The sequence below is a fragment of the Typha latifolia genome, chromosome 7 (genome assembly GCF_019914945.1).
Source record: "Typha latifolia isolate L0001 chromosome 7, TyphaL0001v2, whole genome shotgun sequence".
Lineage (NCBI taxonomy): Eukaryota > Viridiplantae > Streptophyta > Magnoliopsida > Poales > Typhaceae > Typha > Typha latifolia.
The window spans coordinates 3,627,906-3,649,657 of NC_133092.1; the positions used below are offsets into that span (position 1 = coordinate 3,627,906).

Consider the following 21,752-nt stretch of genomic DNA (forward strand, 5'->3'; position numbering starts at 1 on the left):
TTTTTGGGTCATTAGCAACAAAGTTCCAGGATTAGGTGCTTCAACCTTTTCAGTTTTGAGTTCCCATAATAATTTCGGGAGTAACAAAGTGCATATAGATATATTAAAAATAGCTGGCCTGCATATAAATTTAATATTTTATGGCATTTGAATTAGCTAAAATCTAAACCTTAGGACCCAAAAAGTCGATGACAATAGACAATGCACTTGATTTATTTAACACTAAACGCATCAATTTAGTATGTGCCAACACATAGCAGTAAGAATCAACAAGTACTGGTCTTAAATTCAAAAGAAGGGGAAAAAAATCAATGTATTCCATCATCATCGAAGCAAGTAATAATACAACAGAGGCGTGATAAATAATGAGCACAAGGTCAGTTTGGTTGACAAAATTTGTAACAAAAGTGATACGAAACAAAGAGATGTGATGCTCTCCTCATGTTTGGCTCTCTCTCTTATAAAGTCCCATAGGCACAAACCTTACTCATCCACACTCAGTATCAGCTTAAAATTCCAACAATTTATGCTAGAAACCAATCTAAATTTTTTTAAAAAAATACCACAGGTTCGTATGAATTAGTAATTTTCGATGGGATGAAGCACAGCAACACCAGCAATCAGCTCTTGAAAAGCTTCTGTGAAGTAAAAGCCCCCATAACCAGGAAAAGGGAGTGCAGTGTTTCTGTGATAATTCTCCTCAGCAGTAGTTTATCCAACATGTATATTCATCCATTTTGATGTAAACATAAATGAGTGATCATGTAACTCAGTGTCTTCAGGGATGTTGGAGGCCTTCAATTGCCTTCTTCCATTGCCACGCTCGCTGTTTCGGATCCTCCAATGACAACACCTTCTTTGGCTGAAATCAAATTGGCATATAATTTTCGGTGAATAAATAGATGGTTTCTCAAAAAGACACTAAAATTAATGCAGATGAACATACTGTGCATATCTTGAAATGTGATGAATTTGCTACTTGGACACTAAGGTCTCTGGGATTATCAGACCAGAGTATATTTCCCTTAGCGATCATCCTAGAAGGATCCACACATATCAACTTGGGCTTGTCAGTGAGGATTAGTTGCACTTTCTTGTTTGTTAGCTTTCTGATTTTCTTCAACATGGAAATCATAACAACAGACTCCCCAGGCTCCAAAAATTCCTTCCTGTCATTACAATGGAAGTGAGCATTATGTACTATATGACCCACTGTTTCTTTACGGTTAACCATCATATATAAACCACAAACTAAGAAAGGAAAGAGGAAAAGTCAATACAAAGCTTGACACTCAAACTGATTACTAGGTAAAGAGCTTCAGCAAAAAATTTGGTGGTGATGCACGCCAAGCATGCAACAATCAACGTAATAAAGTAAGAGTTGCACAGAAAATTAACTATAGATGATGGTATCAATTTCTTTGGCTTACCATCTAGAGTCGAAAGAGTCAATTGAAGCTAGCCTTGATATGTGGGATTGTGATTCAGAAGATGACGTGGCACAGTTATTTCCATCCTGGGTGGCATGTTGGTTAGTCAGACCGCTTCCAACATGTGTCAGGTTCCAAGATTCCTGAGTATCGTCATCCTCACCCTCCTGCAATAGTACGCTGGAGTATGAAAAAAATACTCTTTTGAGTACTTTTCATAAATGATAAATGGGCATAAGAAAAACATGGTACATTTCTGTCCAAAGCAAGCTTTGGCGGCTGTGTATTCCGTATATTCTTCCAGTCAATTCCCTTAAAGAAAGGATGCATCTTGAGAACAGCATAGCCATCAGGTCCAGCACCTGGCCTTTTGCCAGGATCGGTATCCTGCAATTAAAACAGGATCAAAACAAGAAGCTAGCGGAGCTATGCCAACAAAACATATTTGACAGATCATTTTCCACAACAACGAGTCATTACACAAGGTTTACCATAAATGAAAAGAGGTACTTTGACACAAGATCGTATGAGCAACAGGTACTGGAAAACAGATCATGCCAGATTAATCCAAGTCGAGTATAGACGATGCTATATTCAAAATTCCACGGTTATACAATCTTGAAGACGGGGATTACTGCAGCATCAAGCAAGAAAAGATAGCTATGATATTACTGTAAGACGCAATTGTGGGAAGAGATGAGCCACATTGGCAGAGCAAAGGAGTGTTATCACTTATCAATAAACAAAATATTAACTATGAAGAGCAGACTGTTGGTATGTAGACTGGATCAAATCATCAAAATATTACACAGAATAAATTGTTCGTGATCCAAATAGGTATACCATTTCAGAATCAATGTGCACACAAGCTTGTGAAACCATTTTAACAAACCTACACCAAGATATTAGGTTTATTTACTGAATTCTGATGCATACCAATCTGGTGGCCAAATCCATGACCATATAAGCAATACTGCCTGACAAAACAACTTATGAACTGTACATGAGACATCAGTCCTCATCAATTTCATCAAGATAACATATTAAAAAAGTCCTCACTAAGCACCCTAAAAGATTATAGAAGTTCACATTACATCTTTCGCAAATCAAAGAACAAGAAGTCTTCTACATGCATAATACAGATATTATTTATTTATTTTCTTCATATAAAAACAAAAAGGAATTTGTCACCTACCAGTAACTTGTCAATAAGATCTCTTGCTTCCACAGAGAAATGTTCTGGAAATCTGAGGTCCCTGGCTATGATTCTCTGAAAAATAAGCCATTCACTAGCATCTTTAAAAGGGGAAGAACCAGAAAGCATTTGATATAAAGTGCACCCAAGGGCCCATAGGTCATTCCTGTTATAGGACAGAGAACTACATCAGGAACATATACATAGCCATTGCATCCATAAATTGAAAAATCAATAAATAATATGTAATCTCATTGAGTTCTTTCCTAGAGCTGCCAAATATGGTTACAGGCATGCCAAGATTTCCCAAAGCTAGTTACTTCCAAAAGTAATTTCCAAACATAGAGAATGTCACTTATGTCATGGTATAACTCATCACCATGCATCTACTGTCAGATCAAGCCACAGAAACAAGTCAAACAACCTCTCCTGCAATAGGAGTAAGGTTGTCTTGCCCTTTGCAGACCCGCTACCAGCGGGAGCTTCATGCATCTATCATAGTTGTATTGCAAGCGCCCTTTCTATTACTTTGACTCCTTCAATTAAAATTGAGCAGAATCCAACTGTTACTTTATCATATCCAAATATGATAAATAATTTTAAGCATTTCACTTACCATCTACAGAGAGCTGATTGCAGCCACAGTTAAGTAATGAAAAATGATAAATCTTGTATAAGCAACTAGCAGATAATCAATAGATGGTCTCTTAATATCAGTAGCCAGTATGGTCAAGTTGTGGCTCATAACAATGGTCCATTAATTTATAATATGTATCTACTCATACACAATATATCAAAAGTGTCTGCAATGGCATTTTCTTATGGCCTTTCCCATCTTAAGAATGACATTCTGATATCTGTCAATGCTTGTGAAATAATGCACAGAAATTGTAAACTAACAATCCCACCTTAACCATTTTTATTTTTCACTTTGGGAAGCTCCATGATCCAAAGAACGGAAATTGAACTTCCATATTTGCTTGCAATATATATAACAGAAGATTTCTAACTTCACCAGTGCAAAATACTAAACTAAAAACTGCTTCACAAGTACTTGTTTGCCAATATACTATTACTCGAGCAAATAGTTTGTTCATCAACCTACTGCTACTCAAGGAATATAAGGATCATCACTAGATTCTACTCGATAGACTTAAAAAGGGAAATCTTAGAGAGGGTAGAGATGAAATAAGGGACCGACAGTCCTGAGAAAAGGAAACGAAAGATCAGTAAAAGAAAAACTAGACTTTCAATGACTCAAAGGGATGATATCTTCTATAAATATGAAGTTCAAAAGATAAAGAGCTAAACGAGTGATTTTTTTATGTTTTCCATGAATGATAACCGACTTCTGAAACGATCCATATGCAAGTGAATTACAGCTCCTTTATCAATGCACAGACATAGGGAAAAAATGATTAAGAAAGTAGAACCCAATACTTGAGTTGTCTAATGTCCTCAAAGTCTTCCAATACTAATACAAGTTGATAATTCCTGTTATGCCCTTACCCAAAAGTTGCCGGGCAAGAATTGAGAACCTCCGGAGGAACATAAGCAGCTGTTCCAACAAAAGTACACGCTTTCTCATCTGAAACAGCAATAAGTATAATGTTTATATATTTGAAGGTCTAAGCAGAGGTGAATTCTGGATGTGCTATAATGTTACTTGTTGAGTTTGGAAGAACAGTTATTCGAGTGTCCTTTGTTGGCTTTACGCTACCAAAATCAGCAATCTTTACATGCCCATCTGGAGTAAGTAGTAAATTTTCTGGCTGGAATAATCAAAATAATTAGATAATTTAGACTAAGTCATCCTGCAGAGAAAAGGTGACAAAATAAATACACAATTACATGATCCCTATTTACCTTAATATCTCGATGAATTAGTCCTACGCCATGTATATACTCCAAAGCATCAATAACTTCTGCGGCATAAAAGCGAGCTTCATCCTCTGATAGATGACCTTTCTGCGACCATGTGGATAAAATCAAATACCGTACTACAGTTCCAAAGTATAAGGTATTTGATACTTACCCTAGTAATTTGGTCAAATAGCTCTCCGCCTTCACAAGACTCAAGTGCCATGTCTAGAGAGTTACCATCAACACAAAAATGTTAGAAAATATATATGAGGGCTGGTTGCCTTCAATTCAGTGAAATATAGTTCATCTACAAGGACCACAACAAAAATCAGAAAGATGAAAACAGCTGACAAAATCATTCATGATAGAACTTACATAGGGAGTAAGTATCTTGAAAAGTAAAATATAGTCTGACAATGCCTGGGTGATCCAACTGATCAAGTACGATACGCTCCAGCTTTACATAAGATATTTTGTTTTCCTTTGTAATGAATTTCTTATCCATAATCTTTAACGCGTACACATTTCCTGTGTCCTTCTTAGTTGCCCTCACTACCTGTAAGAATCCACATTAGGAAGTCCATGATTTGTAAAGAGAAGAGAAGAATGGTGACAAAGATAACTATTACTAAAAGAATTATACTGCTCCAAAATTCAAAAGATAATAAGAATAAAAACAATTTGCTACAAGTCACTATTCTATCTCAAGACCACAATTGGTTTCAGTGTGCCTCTACACATTAAAACGGCCCAAATACCTAAAGAGTAGATCCAAATCTTGACATAGATTATATTTCACCTCTCCTATTACATTCCTCGCCATTCTGTACATCCACATCCAAATTCCATCAAGAAAAGAAAAGAAACCCAGATCCTATAAACACATCTAACACCAAATCACCACTTGCAAAACAAACTCACGAAGCGAAATGCGATAAAACAAAAGAACCCGCAAGGAGAAACAACAAAATCCCGAAGAGCTCACACCTTTGAGTAAGAACCGACGCCATAGATCTTCCCCAGCTCGAAATCTTTGATGGTGAACTGTTCCTGGGGCGCTCTAAACGCTATGCTGTTCGCCCTCTGCACCGACCCCTTCTGCAACCTTAGCTTGGTCTCGAAATCCTTCTCCATCTCCTCCCCTCCTCCTCCTCCAACCGCCATCACCCCCTTTCTATTCACATCCAGCTCACCTCCCTGGGCGCCTTCGTCGAGGGATTCCCTCCTTCACGGCCTCCAATGGCGAAATCGGTCAACGGTGACCCCGCGGAATCATCGGATTCCACCTCCTCTCACCTCTCTTGACTGATAAAAGCGAGAGCCCAAAAGAAGGGAAAGGTGGAATCGTTCGACTGCCACCGTCCCAGCCTTAAAAATCGAATCTTGCGCCGCCCCAAGGCCGCGCCTTGGAGTTGCTTATCGACGCTTTATCTCACAATCTACCCCCCTCTCCCCCCCTGGTTTCGCGAATAAACCTATCATGGGTCGAATTATCCGATGGAAAATAAGGGTTTGGGATTGAGATCGGAAACGGAAGCGGATTGGAGGGAGGGGGAGAGAAGGGGATCAACACGGGCCAGGGGACGTATTCGGCGTTTAATGATGGTGGTGGGGCTTCTCTTTCTTTACCTTCTCTAAAACTTTTTTCTTTTCTTTTTTTTTTTCTTTTTTCGTAATTAGTATTTTTTTTAGGCCCCCAATAAAGCGACAACCACGCATATGATTGGGGGAAGGTATCTACTAACTAACGGATTCTTCTTCTTTTTTTCTTAAAAAGAAAAAGAAATAAAGCACTTCATTTTATTTTTCTTTTCTCTATAAAATAAATTGCCTTAGCCCTCTGTTAGTGCTTAGTGGATCCCAACTAGTACCAGAAAATAATGAAAATTTTAAGGTTTTTTTAGATGTATAAGACCACCAAAAGAATAGCAATTAAAGTAAAATAAACTAACAATGTACACACAAACCAATTTGCAAATTACTCCAGTTATATTGCAGATTGCAAGAGCAAGTTCAACCTTCTTGTAGAGAAAAAGATGAATGACAGATGTAGAAAAAGAGCAAGTGCAAAGATTTTGAACTTTTCAGTATACATTCTTGACTTTGGAAGACCACAACAAAATGCACTGATTACAGAATAGTGATGTATGATGTAAATACTGACAGATGTAAGCAGTAATGTTGCAGTTGATATTGAATACAGCAATGTTGACTAGTAAACAAGCAAACTGTATGTTCCTATGAGATGCAACTCAGAAACAAACCCATGAAGCCAAGGATGAAAACCATTCCAAATATTGCAGAAGGAACGCATTCAAACAAGATTTATAGGACAAAATAATACTAGAAATGTGAAGGAATTCAAGAATTAGGCCGCCTCGCGAGAACGATACAGAACTCCAGTGGTTCTCATCAATGAACTTGCACAGGAATTATGAGCTACAACTGTGTGTTCAGATCTATGATTCTATGGATTTCTTTGATCCAAGAATTGCTTCTTTACAGCTTAGGGTGCTACTGAGTACTGACAGCTGAAGCATTCACAGAAATCAAATGAAGCAGATAGGACAAGCCATTGAATTTGCAGTATAATGCCAACACAATGAACCTAAAACATACCTTCTACCTGTCTATGGAACAACAGGTCAACTGCCCAGAGTTTATTAGATAGGGGAATATCATAAGCTAATTTGAAAATAGAAACATGACCTAAAATTCAGCAAGATGGAAAATAAGGAAGAGCTAAAGGTAAACATATGGATCTAAACAAAAAAGACTCTTATCTACATATCATCCTAGGTTGCATAATCTATAAAGCATCAGAAGTTTGTAATAATATATGAATCATCATTATTAGACAAATAACATAAACTGAAAAGCGAAAGAAAAGATTAATATTTGCAGCTTTCCATTTATCCAACCTTACTTGAATCAATGAGGTGCAAGATACAACAAACACTTTTTGATCTCAACAGAATATATCAAAAAGCATCAAGGTAATAAAGACCATAGATAAATACTTAAATTAGTCAACAACTAACATAATTAAATCAGATAACATAAACTATTCTGCAAAACATCATTAAGTATAGTTGCAGATTCTCCCGCTGAGAACCATCGATGAAGTTCGGCATAGAATTATTCATTAGGCATCTCTATGAACATTCCAATCACCATTTGACACTGAACTGTCATATAGCTCTACTTTTCAGGAGTTATATATCTTTGAAACGGAAAAAAATGTAATCAATGAATTAGTCAGAAACGAACTTCCGCAAGTACAGGATCTAGCATAAACTTCAGGCATCATTCAGATATAAGTATATGCATATTATACAATAAATATATATAAGTATATGCATATTATATATTAAACATGACCTATAAATGATCAAGCCTCACCAAACATACCGCACAAACATAATGATTTCCAAACAAGATCTACCACAACTCAATATATTCCTTTCTTAAATATAAGTTGTTTGACAATCACAAATAAACACAAGTTTTCAAGAGGCTTCTAACAGGGTATCATCAAATACTCGTGTGTTATATCTTTCATCAGACACTGCCTAACTACTATCTACTTCAAAGAACTTAAGCAGATAACAGAAAGAGATCGCAATGGATAAAAAAATTACATGTTCAGTTGTATACCTATCAGGGTACATAAATTACATGTTTCAGTCTTAAGCTGGACCTACAGGAGACTAACAGCATTATTTATATATTTATGAAATTGCATACAAAGTGTAACTCAAGGCATCCAATTGGAACACTTGAAAGTCAACTCAATTGAGCGTTTCTAATGTCAATGGAAGACTCCACATCGGCTACAGACCCACACTACCTGATAAATCCAAATTTTATGTGATATACCATCAAGTGCTTAAATAAGTGTGCACCTAATGTTCAAGACATCATGCTAACTACTTTACAATCTAGGGCCATAACCAATTCATACGCACAAAAGTATGAAATAGAAACTAGACAAACATTGACAACTGTCAGATGTAAGTAATAGTGTAATACTGCATAATTTTTGTGAAGTATATAACATATGTTCAACACTGATAAAAAAAACTGACAGTAGGTTTAGGAAAAAGAACATAACCAAACCAATTATCATATAAAGGCCTCCAAAAAGAAGATATAGCAATCAGAAAATGAGCAAAGCATTAGCTCACATAATATATATTCTGAATCCCAAAAGAATTGCATACTATAAATCAGAGAAGATATGAACTAATACCTTCATAAGACAGAATATCTAGAATATCTGAAAGTTAAAATATGAAAGAAAATGCGGAAGGGTTAAACTAAAACAAAATTTTTTTTTCATCCAGAATTCATTCTATATCAGGAATGTATGGATAGATTGAGATTCCTGGTTCCTAAGAAATGGTTCAATCCAGGCTCAGCATCAGTCTTCCCCCACACACACGACCTCAGGCTCCCTCAGCGGCACTGGGTATTCACGCGAGAAGCATGCATCGCAGAACGTGGGCGCCTCATCCCCAAGCAACCCCCTGAGCTTGTCAAGTGAAAGGAAGGCAAGGGAATCACTCCCGATCTCTCTCCTCACCCCCTCGGTGTTCATCCTATTGGATATGAGCTCATCCGCACTCGGGGTATCGACACCATAGTAGCAAGAACCAACTACAGGGGGGCTGGCAATCCTCATATGGACCTCCCGGGCACCCGCGTCCCTGAGGAGCGACACAATCTTGGACGATGTGGTGCCGCGCACGATTGAGTCATCTACCACAACCACGCTGCGGCCTTCGAGAACTCCGCGGACCGGCGAAAGCTTCAGTTTGACGGCGAGGTCCCGAATATGCTGTGATGGCTGGATAAATGTCCGGCCAACGTAGTGAGACCTTAGCAGCCCCTGCTGGAAGGGAATCCCCGAGGCTTGTGAAAACCCTAAAGCTGCATAAAACCCTGAATCCGGAACAGGGATGACGACATCCGCGCCCGGGGCAGGCGACTCCTCTGCGAGCGCACGCCCGAACGCTGACCTTGAGTCATGGACGGCGCGGCCAAAGACCACGGAATTAGGCAGGGCGAAGTAGATGTGCTCAAAGATGCAAGCTTTCCGGGGCTTCCGGGGCATTAGACACGCCGAAGACACTGACATGTCTCGGGTGTCGACGACGACGACCTCCCCTGGTTGGACCTCACGCTCGTAGGTAGCGTCGATGAGGTCGAGCGCGCAAGTTTCCGAGGCGAACGCGATAGCGCCGTTGGGGCGGCGGCCCATGACGAGGGGGCGGAATCCGAACGGGTCCCTTACGGCGAACAGCTTTTGGGCGGTGAGAAAGAGCAGGGAGTAGGCGCCTTCCAGGGCTTCGCAGGCCTCGACGATGCGTGAGAGGAGGGGGCGGGCGGTGGAGGTGGCGATGAGGTGGAGGATGACCTCGGTGTCCGACGATGTGTTAAAGATGGAGCCGCGCGACTCGAGTTGGGAGCGGAGGAGGCGGTAGTTGACGAGGTTGCCGTTGTGGGCAACGGCGAGCTGGCCGAAGCGGTAGCCGGCGAGGAAGGGCTGGACGTTGGAGGAGGAAGCGGCAGCGCCGGCGGTGGAATAGCGGACGTGGCCCATGGCGGCGGGGCCGGTGAGGGAGGAGAGGAGGGAGGGGTCGGAGAAGACGTCGGCGACGAGGCCAAGGCCGGTGACAGAGCGGAGGGAGGACGAGTCCGAGGCCACGATGCCGGCGCCCTCCTCCCCGCGGTGCTGTAGCTTCTGCAACCCGAGGTAGCAGAGTCCGGCAGCGTCCGAGTCGCCGACGACGCCGACGACGCCACACTCCTCGCGGGGCTTATCGGAGGAGAAGGAGACGGAGGAGTACGGGTTCTCGTGCTCCTCCGCCGCCGTAGCCATGGGAGTGAGAAAGTGGCGGCGGGGGCGGAGGAGGAGAGAAGAGGAGGAGAAAGGCAAGGGCTTTGGTGGGATACTAAGAGAGATTAGGGTTTTGGGGGAGAAGGAGGAGGAAGAGGAAGGGAGGAGGCGGGAAGAGGGCAAGGCGGCGGCGGCGGCGGCGGCGGTGGTGGCGGCCGCCATGGGATAGGAAAGGTGAGAGCTTTGGAAAAGAAGAACCGGGGAAAGATGGGGATTTTCAGAGGCGCACGCAGAGGGGTAAAAGGTTGGTATGCGCAGGAGAGATGGACTCCGGCCAGTTGGAGTTCGAAACGAAATCTACCTACTATGCTTTACGGAAGAGTCCCATAAAGATGTGAATTTATTGATTTCAGATGGAGTCTTTCCTATTTGTTATTTATTTTTAATAATCAAAATAATAATTTTGGAACAATTATAATGAAAATTACATTTGCATGCCCATGTATGTATAAACTACATCAATTCATCGTTATATATATATATAATCTCGACATTTAATATACAAAAAGAGCACTTCAGTATGTTTCAATTATTGAGAATAATAAACTTGATTGATAAATAGATTCTGTCGTGTACCCGTGTTTCTCGGTGGTTGGCGTCAATCTATATTTATTGTTATTTTTATTCTAGTTTGACCCTCGTATTTCTAATAAAGTACTATAGAGTACATTCTAAACTACTATTGTATTTATTTTTTCTTTTGATTTAAGATTACATTGTGTCCTACAAAATATAAGTCTATCCTAATACAGAGGTTCATTCTACGGCGTGGTATCACCCAGCTAAATACTATTAAGTGATACTATTCTATATGTTATTAAAGGTTTCTTTTCTACCTCCTCGGTCTAATATATAAATCACCTTAGTCTATAAATTTTTTTATATGAGATTTGTTCCTATAATTCTACTCAAATTACCGAAATACCTAAAATGGCCTCAAATTATTCTTTTCTCCAATTCGTTTGTCTAATAAATTTATAATAGTTTTGTAAATTATGCATAGTGAACTCTAAAATACTGTTATTTACTCGGAAGTACTCGTACTTGGGTATAAAATTTAACTTTGAAGAAAATAGTCAAAGCAATCCAAATAGGATGGTTAAATTTTAAAAATATAAATAATGCAGGGTGTAAAATGAAAAGACGATATCCTTATAATAGTACGAATCAAGATTCACTGCCTTCTGCATTGAACCGGGACAGTCCATGAGGCAGCGGCGGTCGCGACGATTGAGCAATCCTGGCCGTCCAATGCGCATCAGACGTCCACAGATAATGATTCCAAGGAACCTCAAACCCTAGACCGGTGGTCCCCACAGTCCACAACTGGGGGGCCACTCTTATCGCGCAGTGCTCATTGACGGGTGATTGGCTCGAGAAGTGGGCCCACCTTGAGACGGTCGTTCACTCTACTCCACCGCCCTTGTGCAGGTGGGACCCGAAAATGAAACCTCTCTGAAGTCAAAGTTTTGCACTTTGGACCCCACCCAAAATTGGAGTGGATCAAGATTGGAATGGAGGTACTAGCTATCCAGCTATAAAAGATCTCCTGTATCACAAATAGGTCTTCTAAAAATTGAAGATGATTAAGAATTTATAAGCATCTTTCAAGGAAAAGAAGTTTTGAGAGAGAGAGACTCGTACCAAATTCCCAGTAAAAGGATTAGAAACCAAAGCTGACCCACAACCACAATGCCAATCTCGGTTCTTTTCCCTCCACTTGAAAAGGAGAGGCGGAGACGGCGCCTCCATACTTTGATGAGGTGCACTTATAGGTGGACGAGAGAAGAGAGAGAGAGGTATTGGAGGAAGTTTTAGATAAAGTTTTGGGCAATCCTATAAATACGAATTTGAAGTAGAGGATATTGTAGTTGTTGTTTTCTTGGACAGTCTACGTTTCAATGAATGTGTGGGCTATCTTTGGTCCTCGGACTTCAACAGTACTGCAAGCTTTGAATACATAGTAATGCAAGCTTTGAAAATATTCAATGCTCATATTTGACTATTTTAAACCAGGAGATGTGAAATATGTCAGAATATGAAAAAAAAATTCCCTGAAATAAGTAATTAATTTAATAACAAAGTTAATACTTAATAATAATAATATTTTAAAATTACTATTTTATATCTAGATTAGATAATACTTAGCTCATCCAATTTAAGATATTTTTGTTATTTAGTTTAAACTATCACTAGTTCTCGATACAAATTCACTATTTTCGGTTACTTTAATTTTACTTTAATTTTAAATTTATGTCACATAAAATATTATTATTATTATTTTCTATACTAGCATTTAACTAAATAATATAATAGTATCATGTTATTAAAAATTATAATAACTACTCTAGAATTAGCTATATTCTGTAAGCGTGCGCAAAGTCAAAAATTACGAGGAATAGGTAAAATGATATATATATAGCAAGCATACATTATAACTTTAATCTCTTGTCGGCATAGTTTATGGGAGGATCGGATCAATTTTATTTATCAACACTACCTAATAACATTTTGGATTGTTAAAATAATCAAGTAGCTCAAGCTCAGCTGGAGATAAACTCGCTAAGATTCAAATTAATGTATGTATTATATTAATATTTATATTGTGTATAGTTCAAGACAATTAGATTGTGATAATTTATATCGTTCCTAATCATTTTAGGATTGATCTATTTGGTTCTTAGAATTCTAATCAAGTCTTATTCAATTCAAGCTTAAATTAAGTTTGAGCCTACCATTTTTATGGAGGATTGAATTAGACTAGTTAAGCTTGAATTAAATTTATTAACACCCTATAAGCATTAGCAGCCCAGAATTAAAACAGGAAGGAGACAAATTAAATAGAACACTTCTTCCATCTATTATTTTGTTATGACATCGAGAAAGCTAGAGAAATTTATAATATATTTTTTCGTATGCAATGTATAACCTTAAAATCTCTTATTTGATCGTATTTATCTCTAAACTTTAATATTATATATATATATATATATTTTTATATGTTTTGATATATAGTTCTGTACGATTAGAACTAATTGTTTATATCATATCTTATACTTTTAGGATTTGATCTAATCGATTCTTTCAATCCAACCAGCTTAATTAAGAGACTTAAATTGAATTTGTTAAGTAGGCTTGAATTGAGATATGACCGGAGTGACATTATCTAATGGACCACGAACGTAACGTTGGCCCAGTATAGATTGTTAACGGGTCGGGTCGGGTTGGGTTGAGTCGAACTCAGCCCTAACACATCCGCCCGACCCGAACACCGAGGTCTAAAATTTAGACCCAAGCTCGATCAGGCCCGTAACAAGCCCGCCCAATTCAGGCCCGACTCCGACCTTGGGCTAGACTATAGTTAGACTCGGCAAATTGCATGTTTTGATCACCGTCTTCGGAATTAGTAATTTTTTAAAGTATCATAGTTACTGTTACATTATTTAAAAATATCATTATCGCTGTCAAAATCATTAAGCAATGTCATTCTATCACTTTAATTAACCAATTACAAAATATATCATTTTGTCTTTATATAAATTGCTTAAAATTATTCGAAAGCTATCTAATATTACTATTTTTTTTTATTTCTAAAAGAAATCAGATAAATAATTTATAGCTAAACACTAAAATAGAAGGATAATTTAGTTATCTGAACGCATCTATTAATATTCTGTTAGAAAATAGGATTAATTATATTTAAAATTTATAAATTAACACTATATTTTATATACCTCTCTTAAATTTTTTTTCTAATACATAATGATATAAATTCGATGAAATTATTAAAATGACTCAAATATCTCTTCCGTTAGCTATATCATGCGCAAGTCATGTAAGTTGCCATATAATATATTTATCTTTATATTTTAAAGGAAATAAGAGAGATAATGTAGTTTACTAATATATCATTAGCTTCTTATTATGATATCTTAGTCGTTTCATTTACAGCATGAAGAGGGAGAGATATTTCTAGTAGTTCAAGGAGTCTATACATCAAAAAAATAAATTATGTCTAAAAACTAATTATAATAATAACAATTCTGAAGGAGTCAACAACTTTCTTGGTTAAAAAAAAAATAGAATGATAATTATAATATTTTGAAAAGTTTTTAATGACAATTAGGTAAAAAAAACCTAATAATTATAAGTTATTATTTAGCATACGAAGCTTCCTTCTCACTTGGATTGAAACCTCCAGGAACAAACATTCGTATGATTGACATAGTGATGGAATAATATCTCATAAGCTGACAAAGAACAGATAAGAGTTGTAGATAAAAGCAAGTAGCACGTAACACCACCGCCATGACCAGACCCCTCCTCTAACCATAAAATTATTAGCTTGTTGGTAGTGATGACATATGTATTGAAAAAGATAGGGAGGAGGGGGGAGAGAGAGAGAGTGGATCGCCTGCTTCCTTGGCTGCTGAAAATTTCTTCATCTTAGTTCTTGGCAGCTCTTAGATTTTCTTTTCTTCGTCTTTTGTAGTTTTTGAACTCTGATGTTAATAGAGCATTTTGAATTCATGGCAGTTAATTGATACAAATTACCACTTTTTTTCTTCTTCTTCTTCTTTTTTTCTTCAATCGGAAGAAATTCCTCAACTCTATGTAGTCTATATTGCACATATTATAACTTGGAGTTTTATTTTTTATTTTTTGCAGAAAAAAAGAAAGGATTTTAACCTCCATTTTTTTAATATTATCAAACAACTCCCTCCAAATAAATTAAAGCCAAATTCACACCAAAAACTAACCATCAAGATTCGCGATTCCTTCCCACCAAAAGCATATCCGACCATCCATTCGCCAAAGAGATAAAGTATAATATTGTCATACCAGACACGGTTGGTTGGCTTCGTCTGCTAATCCCGTGATCAAATCAACTAATCTCAGAGATTTCTACGGGCCTCAAAGTGGGTGGATAGGCTCAGATCTTCGGCGAGATCCACCTCCGCTCTAATCCGCCGCCTTTTTTTTTATGTACCCCGACGCCTTCTTCTTCTTCCATTCCCACCCCTCTCATGGAAGCGGATGTTTCGATCCTCTCGGTCGTCAGCGTTCTCTTCTCGGTCCAGAGGTCTCAGGTGATCCCTTTTCCCCTCTTTGTTTCCCGTTAATTGCATCAAGATTCGATTTTTTCTGCGAAAAAATCGTTCTCGCCGCGCGATTTCTCATACCCAGCTGGAAACATATTGCCTTTTATTGTTTGCCTCATTGATTTGGGTAGTTAATGCTTAATATTGCAGGTTTGGATTGGATGGTGAGCTATAGCTGTTTGATGAGATAAGGGTTTGGGAATTGGAAGTGGTTAGATGTAAAGTCAAGTTTGGTGTTTGGGTTAAATAATTGTTCTTCTTTTCTTCGGCGTTTGAAATGGGTGTTTCGAAGTATGAGGGTGGAGGAAGGTATGCGTACTTTGTCTGTGCTGTTGTATATCTGATGGTTGGGTTGGGTGCTGCGAATGTGGTGCTGATGGGGAATAATGTGACTTTGTCATTTGATGATGTGGAGGCGAACTTTGGTAAGCTGCAACCTTAGTTATGTGTATCTTGATCTATGCGACATCACATGCTTGTGTGTCTTTAGTCTCTTGCAATTTAATTTCTGTTTAGTTTGCAACTCAAGTGTGCAGTGATAATTGAAGAGCATAGACTTAATGCATTAGGTTTTTTCTTTCTTTCCTTTATTTAGCAACAACTTTCTTTTATCTGTATGTAGTTTTATTGGTGTTGATAGTATCTCTAGAATATGAAAAAAAAACCAGGATTTGATGGAAAGAATCAGAGAGATGGGAATTTTTTTGGGAGGAATCCACTATGTAGTCTATGTTGGTTTAATTAAAGTAACAGGCATGAAAACAAAGACACGGTTGAAGTGAAAATATTTTCCAACAAATGGATGAATAACTTGTTTTGAGATGGACTAAAGAGTGAAGTTTCTATCCTTTAAATTTGAGAATAGATATGTGGGAGTCTCCATATTGGAACAAAGAATGTATCTGATGGAAGCCTGTATTGGGAAGATATATATATATATATATATATATATATATCAAATTAATTACAGAGGCTTGTATAAAACGTTGCTCTCTGTAGGCTTCTTAAGCCTGTTGTTTTGGCTTTTTAGTTTGCATAGCTAATTTTCTTTTCAAACCTCTTTTGGTCATTGTGTCATCCTTCCTCATCAACGACAGCTCCCCCTTCCTCGCCATGTCTCTCTTAGATTCAGTTCTTTTTTCTAAAAGTTGTACCCTTTAGGTACGTGACAATATTCTTTCTGTATTTCTACAGCTCCTGCAATAAAAGGTTCAGGCGAATGTGGTGTACTGTATGTTGCTGAGCCTCTAGATGCATGCACTGAATTGACAAATAAAGTTGTCGAAGGTCAATTTTCTCCATTTGTGTTGATTATAAGAGGAGGATGCACATTCGATGATAAGGTCAGAAGTGCACAGAATGCTGGTTTTAAAGCCGCAATTGTATATGACAATGAAGATAGTGGCGCATTGGTTTCAAGTAATTTTCTTCTCATTGTCACCTATTTTGAATTTTTAAAGCATAGCCTGTTCCTTTCTCAGTTGAAGTAGTTATGTACACATATGCTTGCTTTTACTTTCATGTGCACGTAATGTTGCGCTTTGCAGAAGGATCTCCTAGCATGTTTAGTTTTTTCACATCAAAGTTCACTAGGAATAATTGTACGTATTCTTTGGTGGTTAAAAGTGCACATTTCACCTTTTCTTTTTGTAGTCAATGATGAAATTGATGGTTTTGTTTGAACGAGGCCATTTTTCTCACCTCCATTAACATGTCTATTTTTCTATCATGTTACCCTTATGCAATGCCATCTGTTTCAATCCAGTACTCACATGTACTGAGAGTGGCATATACAATCTTCCGAGGGTGCACTGTTTTTAGAAACTTCCTTTACTTTTTCCCCTAGATTGCAATTGGAGTTTCAGGGAAGGTTGAGGTGATTTTGCAATTGACTTTCAAGACCTATTCTTATCAGGCAATGGGAATCCGAATAATCTTTCCTTTGATCATAAAGGGGAAGTTTTCAGTTGGAACATGAAAACATGATGGAACTGATTCAAAAGGAAAATGATAAAATATATCTCTTATTAAATCATTGGGCATGAGAGAAGTTTGTGGGGATGCTTATTCTGTTGCTTTTCTTTTGTAACAAGAAACAGTTTTCCTTTTTGATCAACATATCTTTACTGCAGTTTTGGATAAGTCGCATCATCCAGAACAACTAAACCTTTACTCGCAACTATATGGGTCAGCTATTGTTTTCCTAGTGTAGTCTCCTGGAAATTATTCCATTTTTGAAAATCTGATAGAAACCCTGACTTCTATTGTAATAAAAAGAAGCTACGCAAACTGTTGCTAATAATTCACCCCGTGGATAAAGCTTCCTTGAAATATGCAGCTATCCTGTGAATAAAGAGATTCAGTAAAGTTGCACACGTGTTATATTGAGAATTCAAGAATAAAAGAAACCGGAAACATAATATTCTATTTTGATAAGAAGTATATGAACTTTTTCATTTGGGCCCGTGAATAAGCAATCTGGTTTACATTAAGGATATTGTTGTTCCCTGGTTCATTTCTGTAGTAATGTAATTTTGTACGAGACATTTAATAGCATGTTAATTATTCAATAGGACTTGCGGATTCCAGAAGAACCTTATTTTTGCCATTTTCTTTCTTCAACTCTTCACTATTACACTTCTGGTGCATGAGTATAAAGTATAAACTTTGACTAATGATTACTTTCTTATTTTTCCGTCCTTGTTTTTCAATCTGCCTCACATTGCAGATGCAGTTCAACAAGATCTGGGTTCTGGCTAACTCTATTTCCTCTCAACCACTATGCTCTCCTCTGGTATGTAGGTCTAACTTTAAACTTGTTTCAGTGGCAGGAACTTCAGGTGGGATCCACATACATGCAGTGTTTGTCTTGAAGGCCTCAGGCGAGATGCTGAAGAAATATGCAGGGCGTACTGATATGGAGTTGTGGATTATACCAACTTTTGAAAATTCAGTATGGTCGGTCCTGGCCATCTCCTTCATATCACTGCTTGCAATGTCTGCTGTGCTGGCTACATGTTTTTTTGTGCGCAGACACCGCATCAGGCGTGCACAACCTCGAGTTCCTAACATCAGGGAGTTTCATGGGATGAGCAGTAGATTAGTGAAAGCAATGCCAAGTCTCATATTCACATCAGTTTTGGAGGATAATTGTACGTCGAGAATGTGTGCTATATGCCTAGAAGACTACAATGTTGGAGAGAAGCTAAGAGTACTGCCGTGCCGTCATAGTAAGTCATTTAAACATGACTAGATGGTCAATATTGTTTTATTTTACTTTTAAGAGATTTTGATTACTTTTAGATACTTTGGGAAGTGACTATCTGAAGTGATGTTATTACTTGCTCTTTCTCGTATAGTAATTAATCACCATGTGTATGTGTTTTGTGGACTGCTGAACATATCTCTGTAAGACATCTTCACATTGAACTTTGTACTTCATGGCATTATCATCCATCACAAGTTTGTTAATAGAACAACATCCTTTTATTGATCCTACATTTATTCCTTGGTTGGTCCTTGTTCTATCTTGTGCAGAAATAAAATTTCTACATTATTTCTTTTAGAAAGACCCCATTTTGACATAGTGAAAAGTTACTTAATACTTGTTCCAAAATTGTGGAACTGAAAAGAATTCATACATCACCATATAATTTTCGATAAATTTGCCCACATCTTTAATCTATACATGGGAATCTTTCCTAATTTCAATAGTTACTCAACTTTGTGTAGTTTTCGGTTTTCCATTCAGTTCTGATAATTATGTTCTTCATTGAACATGTGCTTTAGGACAGGAACTCTAATCTTGATGTCATGGTTTTGTCCGATCTCTCTAACGTAATTCTAGACCAAGGTAATGAGCAATTATAGGTCTTTTTAATTTTCACTGTCTGACAATATCAACCCTTTTGACAATAAGCATTATTTCAGTATTTTGATAGCTGGATGACAAATATTTAAGAATTTGATGTCTAGCTTGTCTGCATTTCTCATTTTAACATAATGAAGTACAATTTTTCTCATTTATCTTCAAGATCTTGAGTTTTCATCCTAAAAAGTGCAAGGGAGGTCTTAATCAGGGAACAACTAACTAATAAGGTTTTACAATAGTTTGTATGGATAGAAATCTCTTTGATATGCTTGGAGCTCTCCCTTTCGTAAGATTCTTCAAGATACTCAATCTGGAGGCACTATTTTAGTCTTTGCACATTAAAAATGCTTTAATAATATGAATAATATTACCTTTATTTCATCAACTGATGTTTTTAAATGATTTTTTGCTTGCTCTCTTATACATTGTGTGAATATCTTACAGAGTTCCATGCTGTCTGTGTTGATTTGTGGCTCACAACTTGGAGAACATTCTGCCCCGTTTGCAAGCAAGACGCAAGTGCAGGCATAGCCATCCCTCCTCCCTCAGAGAGCACACCTTTGCTTACTTCTGGTGCTGCATCTCCATCTTCCTCTGCTAGGTTATCTTCATTTCATTCATCCGTGGCAGCATCCCCGCCTATACAAATATCTCCTCCTCAGTCACAATCAGTTTCCCGAACTTACTCTGTCTCTGGTACTCCTCCTCGTATTCCTAACCCACGTAGGTCATATAATAACTCACCTGCTCTCAGTGCAAGTAGAAGCTCTGCGGACCTCAGAAATGCATCATCTCACAGATCTCATGTCTCTTATCTTGTATCCCCACATTCCTTGGGACTTCCTTTGTCTTCATCCATCAATTCAAGATATGCTTCCCCATATTTTCCAGGATCCAGTAATGCATCCCCAACATATCTTGGTGGGTCTTCTAGTCGACTTCCTTTGTCTTCATCCATCAATTCAAGATACGCTTCCCCATATTTTCCTGGATCAAGCAATGCATCCCCAGCCTATCTTGGTGGGTCTTCTAGTCGACAATCATACCTGCGGCATTGCAGTGAGTCAGGGAGCAGTCTATCCGCTATGGCATCAGCCCAATCTCTCCCAGGATGTTGATCTTTCTCAAATCATTTGCTATTCCAAAGAAAGATCTCTACCCCGGGTTTCGCTTTCTACCTTTGGCAATGTTGGGTGTATGGGTGTGAGATCTGGAGTAAGAATTGCAGCATCACTGACGGAACAATGGATGAATGGACAAATGCTGATATTATGGTGATTTTGTTGTTTCAGAATACTCATTAGCTTCGTCCTCTAATGGTATTGAGAAAATGAGTATCACAAGCATGTAACGGGATACCGAATGCAAACTATTATGCTTCAATCAAGTTGTCTTAGAAGGATAAGTATGCAGGTTCCACCGATGTTCCTCATTTTCATTTGTTTTTTTTCTTTCTTTTCGATCAATCAGATGTCTCTGAAGTGTTTAGGGATGTATTGGGATTGCACTACATTTGTTCATAGGGGGTATTCTGTGAGTTGTTCTCGTCAAGTTGATATGTCCATCTTTTATACGGTGAACTTAAACATTTTGACTGTTTTCCAGTCTTGTTTTTGTTCTTGGATTCTTCTTTTCAATTGTTTCATTTGGGACTTCTCCATCAGTTTACTCTTCCATATGTATGGTTGTGATGAAGGTGGAATATCTTTATAAGTACCTTTTGCATCTATCTGATCATTTCTCTTAAGAATCAGAGAAATGATCCTTAGTTGAAGCCTTTTGGAATCTATCTTGGATCAAAGACTGGAGAAGTTCGAATTCTGTTGACCAACTTTGGAATCTTTATTGATTGCTCACATTACTCCTTGAAAAAGGAAGTATAACTTTGTATGATCTATTGCTCTGACTGAAGGCCTTCTCCTCTGCCACCTAATATTGAAAGCTGAAGTTTTGTAAGGTGGTCATTAGGAAAGAGAAAAGTAGTGCTAAAGCGTCCTTTCTCCTCGTCTCTCTCACCTCTCTCTCCCTCTCAGCATGATTCGCTACAAAAAATTGACTTTTAGTATACATTTTTTGTTTGAGAAATGATTTTTAGTATACATTTAACTTGAAGTGAAGTTGAGAGAATGATCCTACTCTATTTAGAATTCATGCATTGCCGGTATGAATATGATATAGCTACTGTTTCGAGTTTTTGACCTAACTAGCACTGTTTTAATTTATGTCTACCGAAGTAGATTATCCCTTAAATTTATCATATAGAGTCTAATTTACTGTAGCCATAATAAAAATATTGAACTAATCAGTATTTTATCTCTAAGCAAAAATACGAATTAGTTCAATATTTTTGTCTTATCCTAAAATACTGATTAGTTTAACGTTTTATGTA

At 37.8% G+C, this 21,752-nt stretch overlaps 3 protein-coding genes across 3 annotated transcripts; 1 reads left to right on the forward strand and 2 right to left on the reverse strand.

Moving 5' to 3' along the window:
- Positions 1-287: 287 nt before the first annotated feature.
- LOC140792103 (3-phosphoinositide-dependent protein kinase 1-like) lies at positions 288-6,086 on the reverse strand. Its single transcript, XM_073142939.1, has 11 exons — positions 5,476-6,086; positions 4,864-5,044; positions 4,661-4,713; positions 4,492-4,593; positions 4,292-4,397; positions 4,135-4,213; positions 2,626-2,791; positions 1,683-1,817; positions 1,431-1,597; positions 947-1,169; positions 288-862 (listed from the first exon to the last, which is right to left on the reverse strand). The coding sequence occupies exons 1-11, from the start codon at positions 5,650-5,652 to the stop codon at positions 779-781; spliced, it is 1,473 nt and encodes a 490-aa protein (XP_072999040.1). The 5' UTR covers positions 5,653-6,086; the 3' UTR covers positions 288-778.
- Positions 6,087-8,641: 2,555 nt separating this feature from the next.
- Positions 8,642-10,726, reverse strand: LOC140792102 (amidophosphoribosyltransferase, chloroplastic-like). The gene has a single exon (XM_073142938.1). It carries the CDS (start codon positions 10,550-10,552, stop codon positions 8,912-8,914), a length of 1,641 nt encoding a protein of 546 aa, XP_072999039.1. The 5' UTR covers positions 10,553-10,726; the 3' UTR covers positions 8,642-8,911.
- A 3,975-nt stretch (positions 10,727-14,701) lies between these two features.
- LOC140791881 (receptor homology region, transmembrane domain- and RING domain-containing protein 1-like) lies at positions 14,702-21,026 on the forward strand. Its single transcript, XM_073142592.1, has 5 exons — positions 14,702-15,480; positions 15,643-15,917; positions 16,687-16,911; positions 18,318-18,722; positions 19,808-21,026. Exons 2-5 carry the CDS (start codon positions 15,770-15,772, stop codon positions 20,479-20,481), a joined length of 1,452 nt encoding a protein of 483 aa, XP_072998693.1. The 5' UTR covers positions 14,702-15,480; positions 15,643-15,769; the 3' UTR covers positions 20,482-21,026.
- The last annotated feature ends 726 nt before the right edge of the window (positions 21,027-21,752 follow it).